We start from the raw sequence: 10,383 nt of genomic DNA on the forward strand, positions 1-10,383 counted from the left end.
TAAAGCAATTTAAAGTGATACTTTTACTATGATTTGTTTAACATTTTATTGGCAGGTGACAATACAAACTTTAAGACATTCTGAAAGATCTTGTGAAGAGAAGTTATTTACAGGTGTAGCCTTCCATGAAAAACGTCTCCTCCTACAGATTACTCTTGCCAATTTGATCAGAAATGTTCTCTATGGGTCAAGAAAACAAGAAATATATATAGGTGTTAGGAAATAATTTCAATATATTATCAAATATATAAAAATAAGATATGTTTTTTTACAGTTTTTTCCATATTATATTTCAAAATTCCTCAGGGATTTAAGATTTTCTAATTTTTTTCAATAATTTCAATAATCTATACCAATCTAGATCTTGTTACATATGCAAGTGACAGATGTCCCTAGGCACCTACAGTCTTTTGTGTTGCATTATTGAACCTTGTATATGGCTGTGTGTATGAGCATGCTCATATGTGTTCAGATGCATGTGTGTATAGGTGCTCATGCTACATGGCCGTACTCTTCAGACACCATCGACCATGGGTTAGATACAATCTCTCCTTGGCCTGCAGCTTACTAAACTGGCAAAGCTGGCTAACTAGTAAGCTCCAAGGAGATTTATGCATGTACCTATAGGGGTTGGCTTTTTCACACGAGTTCCAGAGACTGATATTAAGCCCTTTGCTGAGTATACCCTATTTCAGTTCTTAGTCATTACAGTCTGTTCAACTTCTTTTGGTAGCAGGCCATGACAATTCTTATTGGAGCTCAGTAGCATGATGCTTCATTTTGTTTACATGGAATTTGAATGTGCAGAGATAATGATAAGGTGTTACCTCCAGATATTCACCTGCCATCTGTGCTAGTGCTGTGCTTTGCTATTTATCCTTCTTAGTGTTTCCTGCTTACTTATCCATTAGAACAACAAGATCTTTATACAACACTGGATTTTAAATACCATTCTTCCTTTAAAGGATATTCATTGTATAAATTAAAGAGATGGCTATCTAACTCAGTTGGAAGAGTTACTTCCTAGCATGCACAAAGCCCTGGGTTCAATCCTCAGTGTTACATAACCCAGGATTGGGTGTAGACCTATAATCTCAGCCACATGGAGATAACAAGGATATTAACAACACCAAAGCAGCCCTGAGGCAAGCCTGGGATACATGAGATCCTCTCTTGAAACATCCTAATTTAGGGACAATGAGATAATTTAGCTACTTAAGGTACTTGCTAATAAGCCCGAAGACTCAAGTTAAAGCCCCAGAGTCTACAAAGAGGTTAGAAAAACTGACCCCTGAAAATGTTCTTGGTTGTCAACAAGTCCACCATTGAGTGCATATGCCTACACACAAGCGTGAACACAAATTAAAATGAAATTTTAAAGTATCTAAAAATATTAACTTAAATGACTGACAAATAAAGGTGGCATGTGTGTTTGTGCTAGAGTTCAGAATCACATCAGTGGAAAGAAACCAAATGGTACACAGAAACCAAAGCATTCCGCAGATAATTTACATGCGGACATATCTCAGCATCAAGCACAACATCTAGGTTGTCCTGACGACACCATTATTAAATAAAAGAAAAACAACTGTTTGTCCAGTTTTAAAATATTTATACAAAACGGATGATACCGTAAAAGAATGATGAGAAATAGACATAAAGTATGAAGAATTTATCTTCATCCAAGTTATGACGAATATGATTTTTGACAATCCATGTGTTCTGTGAGACCCATTTTTCTGTCTACAAAATGGGGCCTGACAGCAATAACAAGTTGTCACAGTTGCTGCAGCTCTCACAGATGATCAGTCAGGAGAAAGTTCTCTTGTATATTTGTTCCAAAGTGTTAGCTAATTTAATTTAATTTAATTAGTAATGGAGAGGTCATATTCTAATGTGTTTAACATTCACATTCTATTGCTTGGCCATTTAGACGTAGGAGAAAGAAGTCATTCACTAATCATAAGGTTATTACAAAATCGTGTTTATGATTCAGAAAAGGCAAATGTTAATCAGTCTATTAAAAATGCCACAAATTAAGAAGTGTAACACATTCTTTCTGATATCAGGATGTGTGGGATAAACGGAATGCAGGGCTGCACACATGCCCAGAAGTAATAATGATAATTAAACTCACAGATGTCTGTTGGCCACATTTTATCTGTATGTATGTAAGAACCAAAAGTATATTTATTAACTATAATTTGTACTTATTAAAATAGAATAAAAGTAAAATAAAAACACAAGTTGTATTTTACAGTCAGAATATAAAACATCCCTACCCCAGGATCACAGTTGCTAGTGGTATTTGTGGAGAGAGACCTACGGGGTGAGTGTGGGTCACAAAGCCAAGCCACCACAAATAGAGAGCTCTAAAATCTAGTGGTTAAAGTCATTGCTCCTTCTCCCTAACATACACACACACACACACACACACACACACACACACACACACACACACGGTTTAAACTTCAGCTAAAGAACTTTATTTTCTATGAGTTATCTGTGAGCATCATATATCGATGTCAATACCCTCTTGCTATCTTGAGCAGTTAGCATAGTGAACATTATAAAGCAGATATGAACCATTTCCATCTATATCATCATAAGCATGTTAAAAAGAAAGAAAATCAATAAAGAGGGCAATGGAGTTTTCAGAGTAAAAAGACCCACATTTCACCTATCGCATAAAATGGAGAAAAGAGAGTATGAGTGAAAGCAACCACCTATGAAGCACAGACCTGCGGTCCAAGACGGAAGCCCCAGAAGCTGCCAGATCACTATGACCTCTGTTGTGCCTGCTCGCTAAGGAGCAGGTAGATCCTCTCTTTGACCCAGTCTCGGTTGTGAGGCTTGTATGTTTGTGTATCTTCGCAGAACTCCAGGCAGCTGAGGTCTACCAGACAGTCGATAAACTCAAAGAGCTGATTAATGCCGTATGTGATGCACAGGCTACAGGGATTCATCCTCTTCAGGTGCTCTTCGTACATCTTACAGATGCCTTCCATGCATTCATTCACAGATTGGTACTCTGCGTAAGTTCGGCCTTCGAGCCTCTGCGTAGGCTGGACCAGCAACTTGATGGGAAACATCGTAACAAAAACTTGTCAGCCGTCTGTCCTACACTAAGCCGCCCACGAGCTCAGCGCCAACGCTTCTAACAGCAAGTCTCGTGGGAGCTGAGCTGAGGTGCATACTGTCCGTCTGTAAGGTGGTTGGCTGTAGCCTCCAAAGTCAGCCACGTACAGGGTGTCTCGTTAATGGGTCCTTCGCATAAATGCTACTGATTATCCAACTGTGTGCTTAGAGCTCCTGAGAGGCATCTCTGTGAGGAAACATACTGCCTTAATACACGTTTTTATTTTAAGTAACCTTTGACAATATATTTTCAGTGGAAATTATTTAAAGGTATATTCACTAAGTGAAAAGTAGATAAGAAAAGCCCATATTTACACAGTCTTTTTCATCACCTATATTAGCAGTGACATGAATTTATTCAACCTTGTTTGCAATCCTCATTAACTTCACCTAATTGTTAATATTATTTCATAAATATTTGCATAATATTCTTTCTTACAACTGTATGCCTCATCTCAAAATATGTGTTAATTTACTATTCTACTGTGCAAAGAACTTGAGGTTGCCTTTAATAGAGGGCAAGTCACAAATTTCACTCCTTTATTTTTCGAAAAGATTAAATAAGAAGAATAAATTAGAAAACTCTCATGTGATAACCAAATAAAGCTATTTTTATGCTCTGTGGATTGCAAACACATTACGTATTGTTAAACTGTACCATAAAAGGAGGCAGTATCTACTAACTACATCTACTGAAGGAATGTTTTAATTTACAATAAAATACAGAACTGGAGCAAATAAGAACCTATCAATTAATAGCACCTTAAAACCACTTTGTTAAGAGAGTGCCATCATTTCAAACAAATGTTTGCTAAAATTGGCTGAAATAAATGCATAAGCACCATCAATGGGTCCTTTAACAAAGAGAAGCAGATCTTATTAGTGACAAATCATACCAAGGAAAAAGAAGAGATAGCAATTTTATGCAGTACTTTCATTTGTATAAGATAAGTAATTATATAAATGGAAATTTCAATACCCATGAAGTTAAACAGAAGAATATATGTAGATAATTAAAATAATTTCCTTGTGGATGGTTGTTTAGGAGTAAATCACTCAAGAGAAAGTACCTTATAGCTTGTTCTGACCTTAGACCCTGAGATGCCTACCCACTGATTCAAACCAGGACAATCTTTTATTCTCCTTCCTCTATTATGAGCCATAACATATTTATATCCCAAATCTGATGAAACCCAGGTCCTAGGTTTTTCATGCCCAATATATGTTGATGAGGTTAACTGCGTTGTTGGCAGCAACTACCTTGGTCGGGTCTGTATTTCATTTTGTTCAGTTGCCTTAGAGAAGGAAGAACCGTGATGAGCAAGTGGGCTTTGGATCAAGTACACTGCTGGAAGGAGTGAACTCATGGAAATAAAAAAGGAACTTAACTATGAGATACACCGAGTACTTCCAGATAAAAGAAAAAGGGATGGCTGCCACACTTGCAGCCCCATTTGCCACACATCAGCATCAGAGGTAATTTTTAACAGCAAGGTGTCTCATCGTCATTGCAAGAGTACATGAGCATGGCCTGAGGGACAAGCAGAGCTGGTGGCTATGATTGTGGGAATAATAGAGGCAAGAATTGCATGGAAGCCCACTGCCTAATGCCCTGAATTTTTCTTTTTTACTCAACATGACGTTTCTATTAAAAATACTGTTCAGAACAGTAATAAAAACTCATGGTACTGGCATAGAAACAGACAGGGTGAACTAATAGAATAGAATTGAAGACCCAGGAATAAATCTACAACATATGGACACTTAATATTTGACAAAGAAACCAAAACCATACAATGGGAAAAAAGATAGCATCTACAACAAATAGTGATTATCTAACTGAATTTTGACATGTAGAAAAATGCAAATAAACCCTTATTTATACCCTGCACAAAACTAAAGCCCAAGTAGCTTGAAGATCGCAACAAAAAAACTAGACACAATAATCTATTAGAAGAAAAAGTGGGGAAGAGACTTGAACTCATTGGCACAGGAGACATCTTCCCGAACAGAACACCAACAGCTCAGGCTTTAAGATCAAGACTAAGTAAATAATCAAGACTCATGAAAGTGAACAGCTTCTGTAAGGCAAAAGACACTGTCAAGGAAACAAAACTACGGCCTACAGGCTAGCAAAAGATCTTCACGAACCATACATATAATGGACTGCTAATATCAAAAATTATAAAGAACTCAAGAAATTAAACACGAACAAACCAAATAATCCAATTAAAACATGTGGTACTGAACTAATCAGAGAATTTTAAAGAAAGGAATATTGAGTGGCCAAGAAACACTTAAAGAAATGTTCAACATCCCTAGTAATCGGGATGCAAATGCAAATCAAAAACCTCTGACACCTTACACCCTTCAGAGTTGCTATGATCAAAAACTCAAGTTAACAATCCCAGCACTCGGGAGGCAGAGGCCTGAGGATCCCTGTGAGTTCGAGGCCAGCCTGATCTACAAAGTGAGTCCAAGATAGCCAAGCTACACAGAGGAACCCTGTATGAAAAAACCAGCCAACCAACAAACCAACCAACCAACCAAACAAACAACAACAACAAAAAAAAAAAAAACCCTAAAAACTCAAGTGGTAATATGTGGAGAAAAAGGAACACTCCTCCATTGCTAGTGGGAGTAGAAACTTGTACAACCCCTTTGGAAATCAATCTGTCACTTTCTCAGAAAATTGAGAATAGTGTTCCCTCAAGACCCAGCTACACCAACCCAGGGCAAATACCCAAAAGATGATCTGCCATACAACAAGGACATTTGCTCAACTATGTTCTCAGAAGCTTTATTCATAATAGCCAGAATCTAGAAAAAAAGTCTAAATGTCCCTCAACTGAAGGGATAAAGAAACTGTGGTACATTTACACAATAGACTACTATTCAGCTCTTAAAAACAAGGAAATCTTGAAATTTGCAGGCAAATGAATGGAACTAGAAAAGGTCATCCTGAGAGGGGTAACCCAGACCCAGAAAGACACACATGGTATATACTCACTTATAAGCAGATATTAGTTATACAATACAGGATAACCACACTACAATGCACACACATAAAGAACCTAGATAACAAGGAGGACCCTAGGGAGAATGTTCAATTCTCATTCGGAAGGGCAAATAGAATAGACACCTGAAGAGGCTGAAGAGAAGGAACAGGACAGGAGCCTACCATAGAGGTCCTCTGAAAGACTCCACCCACAGGAGATCCATTCAGACAGATTCTGAGACTTACAACCAAACTTGGGAGTGAAGCACATTAAGTCTTATGGAAGAGTTGGGGAATAGAAGGCCCTGGAGGGGACAGGAGCTCCATTAGGAGACCAATGGAGCCCAGAAACCCAGGTGGATGTGGGTGCTGCAGAGACTGATACACCGATCAAGGACCATACATGGTGAGGACCTAAACCCTCTGCTAAGATCTAATATAGAGTCAACACAGTCTTCTTGTTGGTCCCTTAATATGGGGAGTAGGCACTGCTTCTGACATTGACTCTGGTGCCCACTCTTTGATCACTTCCCCTGGCTGGGCAGCCTTACCAGGCCACAGAGGAAGAGGATGCAGGCAGTCCAGTGAGACTTGATAGGCTGAAGTCAGATGATAGGGGAGGAGGACGCTCCTTTCTGAGGACTAGGGGCATGGGAGACTAGAGATGAAGGAGGGAGGGTACTACATTCGAGATCTAAAGTAAACAAATAAAAAGTAAAATAAAATAAAGTGTATATAGCTGAACTTTTCTGCCAAATCTGGTATTGTTTCATTAGAAACAATAAGATCAATTATATGTAGTGAACATTTGTTTACAACAACACCTGCCATGTCTGACTGTGTGCTGCCTTGCCCCCTACCTTGATTGCAATGGACTAAATCTCTGATACTGTAAACAAGGTAATGTTTTCTTTTATAAGAGTTGTAGTGGCCATGGTATCTCTCACAGCAATAGGACAATAACAATGACAACCTGTTTTCCTGGCTCACAAGGACAGTCCATTCTGACAGAGAAGTCAAAGCAAAAGACCCTGGAATAACTTGTGGCAAAACAGAGGAGAGTAAATGTTTGCTTCTTCAGTTCCTTCTTATATTTAGATAGTCATGATCCCAGACAGGAAATGGTATAAATTACAGTGCATTTTTTTCCACTTCAACTAATGCAATCAATATGATCTCTGACAGTCATGCTCAGAGGCCCATCTCCCAGGAGATTCTAGACTCTGTCAAGTTAATAATTAACACCAATCAAATCTGTGGCATACTACTATCATGACATAATTTTCACCACTGGCCCAAAGCAGTTGAGTGAATTGATTATAACCTAAAAATCTCCCTGTGTCCCAAAGTAAACTTTTCATCTTTTAAATTAGTTTACCTCAAGATTTTATTGTAGTAATGGGAAGCTGATTGACACATAGCTTTGCACCTCCCTACATTCTGACTCCCTGTTTTGCGACATAATCTTTACTTTTTCCAAGTAGTTTGACAATATTTTCACCGCTAAAATGTGATAGATGAGCTGGGGGGTCATTGCCCACGCCTTTAATCCCAGCCCTCAACAGGCAGAGGCAGGTGGATCTCTGAGTTCAATGCCAGCCTGGATTACAAAGTGTGTCTAGGACAGCCAAGGCTACACAGAGAAACTATGTTTCAAAACAAACAAAAATAAAACACAAAAAAATTAACCATCTCTAATATTTATATATACACAATGAATTTTATGAATTTGAGAAATAGACTCTTAATAATATATTTTACAGTATCAGAATTGTAATGGATCTTTTTACTGTGAAAACACAATAAATTAAGTGTAAAGTCCCTGATGTCAGAGGCAATAACTATTTATGAATCTCTTAGTGTCAGGTGTGTTATAACAGAATTTGTGGATTCAAACACAAGCTCTATTAATGTATAAAATTTACCAATATTATTGTTGGTATGCTGAAGAAAACAAGAAAAATGAGACTTAATAGGATAACCATTCTAAATAAACTAGAAATGTCTTTTTAAAATATCTAAAATAATGGATTTGTTAATATTTAAAGAATGTTTCTTCATCTCTATAAAAACTTATGTTCAGACAGTGAGAAGCTGTTTTATACAGTAAATGGTGCAAACTGAAGTCCCTGTATGAGCAGCATCAAAGATGCGAAGCTGAGCTGCCAGGTCTGAGCCCTACCATCCCTTTCCATGGTGCCTACACACAAAAAGGCACAGAAGGAAATTTTTAATTTTTTAAACTTAATTACAACACATAAAATTAAATATTTCAGTAGTTTTCAAATTAACCTTTCAGAGATTATTCTCTCACACTCAAAAACCACTTCTACATATATGATTTTTACTTAAACTGTAATTACACCAATTAAATAATTTCCTCCCCTCCTTTAAACTGCACCCATGTCCACATCCACAGCACTTCCTTTCAAATACATGGTGTCCTTAACCATTACTGCTATATAAACTCTCTTCTCTCTCTCTCTCTCTCTCTCTCTCTCTCTCTCTCTCTCTCTCTCTCTCTCTCTCTCTCTCTCTCTCCTTCCCTTCTTCCCTCTCTTTCTCTCTCCTTCCCTCCCCCTTTCCCTGCCCCACCTCTGTGTATATGTTCATGATACCAAGACAGAAGAGAGAGAGAGAGACAGAGAAAAGAGAGAGTGGGAGAGAGAGAGAGAGAGACAGAGACAGAGAGAGAGAGAGAGAGAGACGTTGTGTTTGTGTTCATGTGTGGCATGGAACACCTGTAGATATCACAAGAAAACTTCCATAATTTGGATTTCTAACACATAAAATTCATATATCAAACTCAGATTTTATGCTTTGTGATAAGTGCATTTATCCACAGAACTATCTCATGGACCAATAATTCTACTTAAAATATTAGCTATGTTGAGTCCAGGACAACAGCCAAAGCTACACAGAGAAACCCTGTCTCAAAAAATTTTTAATTAAAATGTATTTACTTATTAAAAATTGAATAACTATGATATTTTCTTTAATTTAACTGGAAAATAATTTTGCTATAGTGTCTAAAGTATTTCTCTGGTAGTAAGTTATATAGCCACTGGCATGTACCAGGATTCCACCAAAGTCTTTAATGATATAAATATATTTTAAGTAAAACAGTTATATGATTTGCATAAAATGCATATATATTAATCAAGTTCAAGACCAATACAACAAGCAATTTGGACAAAATGGATGTTATTATAATAGTTTTGCGTTTTCACACTAGTAAAGTTATACACCCTTGGGAAAACTACTGACCTTTCAAGGACACTGATATTATCAAATTAGAATAGCATCTTATCAATTTTTTATCCTCTTAACTCTGACCAGAACTCATGCTACTCCGAATGATGCCTGACTACCGATTAAAGATCAAAGACCAAGAATTTATGGTGCTGATGTAGTATTCCTGTCACGTTCCATGTGCAGCAGCAATTGAAAATGAATACCAACAAAGCCAGTAATTGTAGAATGAGCTATCAGGAGGGCTATCAGGAAATCTAGGCTAAGCATCACAAACACACAAAAACCATCCAGAGATGTGTTCTGGGTATTTGGAGAAGTATTATGGCAAAAGTATTATTGCAAAGCTCCACTTATTTCTTCTTCTCCTCTCTAAAGAACAACTTCAAGATGTTAGACACTAAACCAGAATCGGTTGTTAGGCTCTTGAGAAAAAAAGTGGATGCAGAGTTCAGGAAAGCCCTGATCCTCATGCAGTGGAGAGCTTTTTTCTTGCTTAGAAGATGTGCAGTGGATGATTGTGAGATTTTCTCTTATTATCTGGAAGGATTCTAAAATAAACATAGGCATTTAAATAGAAGGTGTTCAATGTAACTTAACCTCATGAGAAATAACAAAATTTACAAACTATTAAATGAAAATACTGAATTGGTAATAGCCACTAACTTATGAAGTGAGTTAGGTGCCCTGAACTATAAAAAAGTTTAATTAAAAAAAAAAAAAAGAAGAAGAAGAAGAGAAAAAAAAGAAAAAGAAAGGCCAGCTTCATGCCAATGAAAGACAACGTCTTATGTAATAAAGTTCACATCCCCTGAGGGGCCACAGGCAAGATTAACCTCATATCAATGCATATGATATATGTACACCTGCATCCAAACATGTATGTATCTGCATGTACCGCTGTACACACATATGCACCCTCATGAACATAAACTCACATGAAAATATGCCTTTATCTTCACAAAAAATTACTAAAATTTTATTTAAATTGAGAT

At 37.2% G+C, this 10,383-nt stretch overlaps 1 protein-coding gene across 1 annotated transcript; it reads right to left on the reverse strand.

Moving 5' to 3' along the window:
• Positions 1-2,780: 2,780 nt before the first annotated feature.
• On the reverse strand, positions 2,781-3,592 carry LOC127199652 (enhancer of rudimentary homolog). The gene is made up of 2 exons (XM_051157764.1): positions 3,578-3,592; positions 2,781-3,077 (listed from the first exon to the last, which is right to left on the reverse strand). Exons 1-2 carry the CDS (start codon positions 3,590-3,592, stop codon positions 2,781-2,783), a joined length of 312 nt encoding a protein of 103 aa, XP_051013721.1.
• Between the last annotated feature and the right edge of the window lie 6,791 nt (positions 3,593-10,383).

The sequence above is a fragment of the Acomys russatus genome, chromosome 15 (assembly GCF_903995435.1).
Source record: "Acomys russatus chromosome 15, mAcoRus1.1, whole genome shotgun sequence".
NCBI lineage: Eukaryota > Metazoa > Chordata > Mammalia > Rodentia > Muridae > Acomys > Acomys russatus.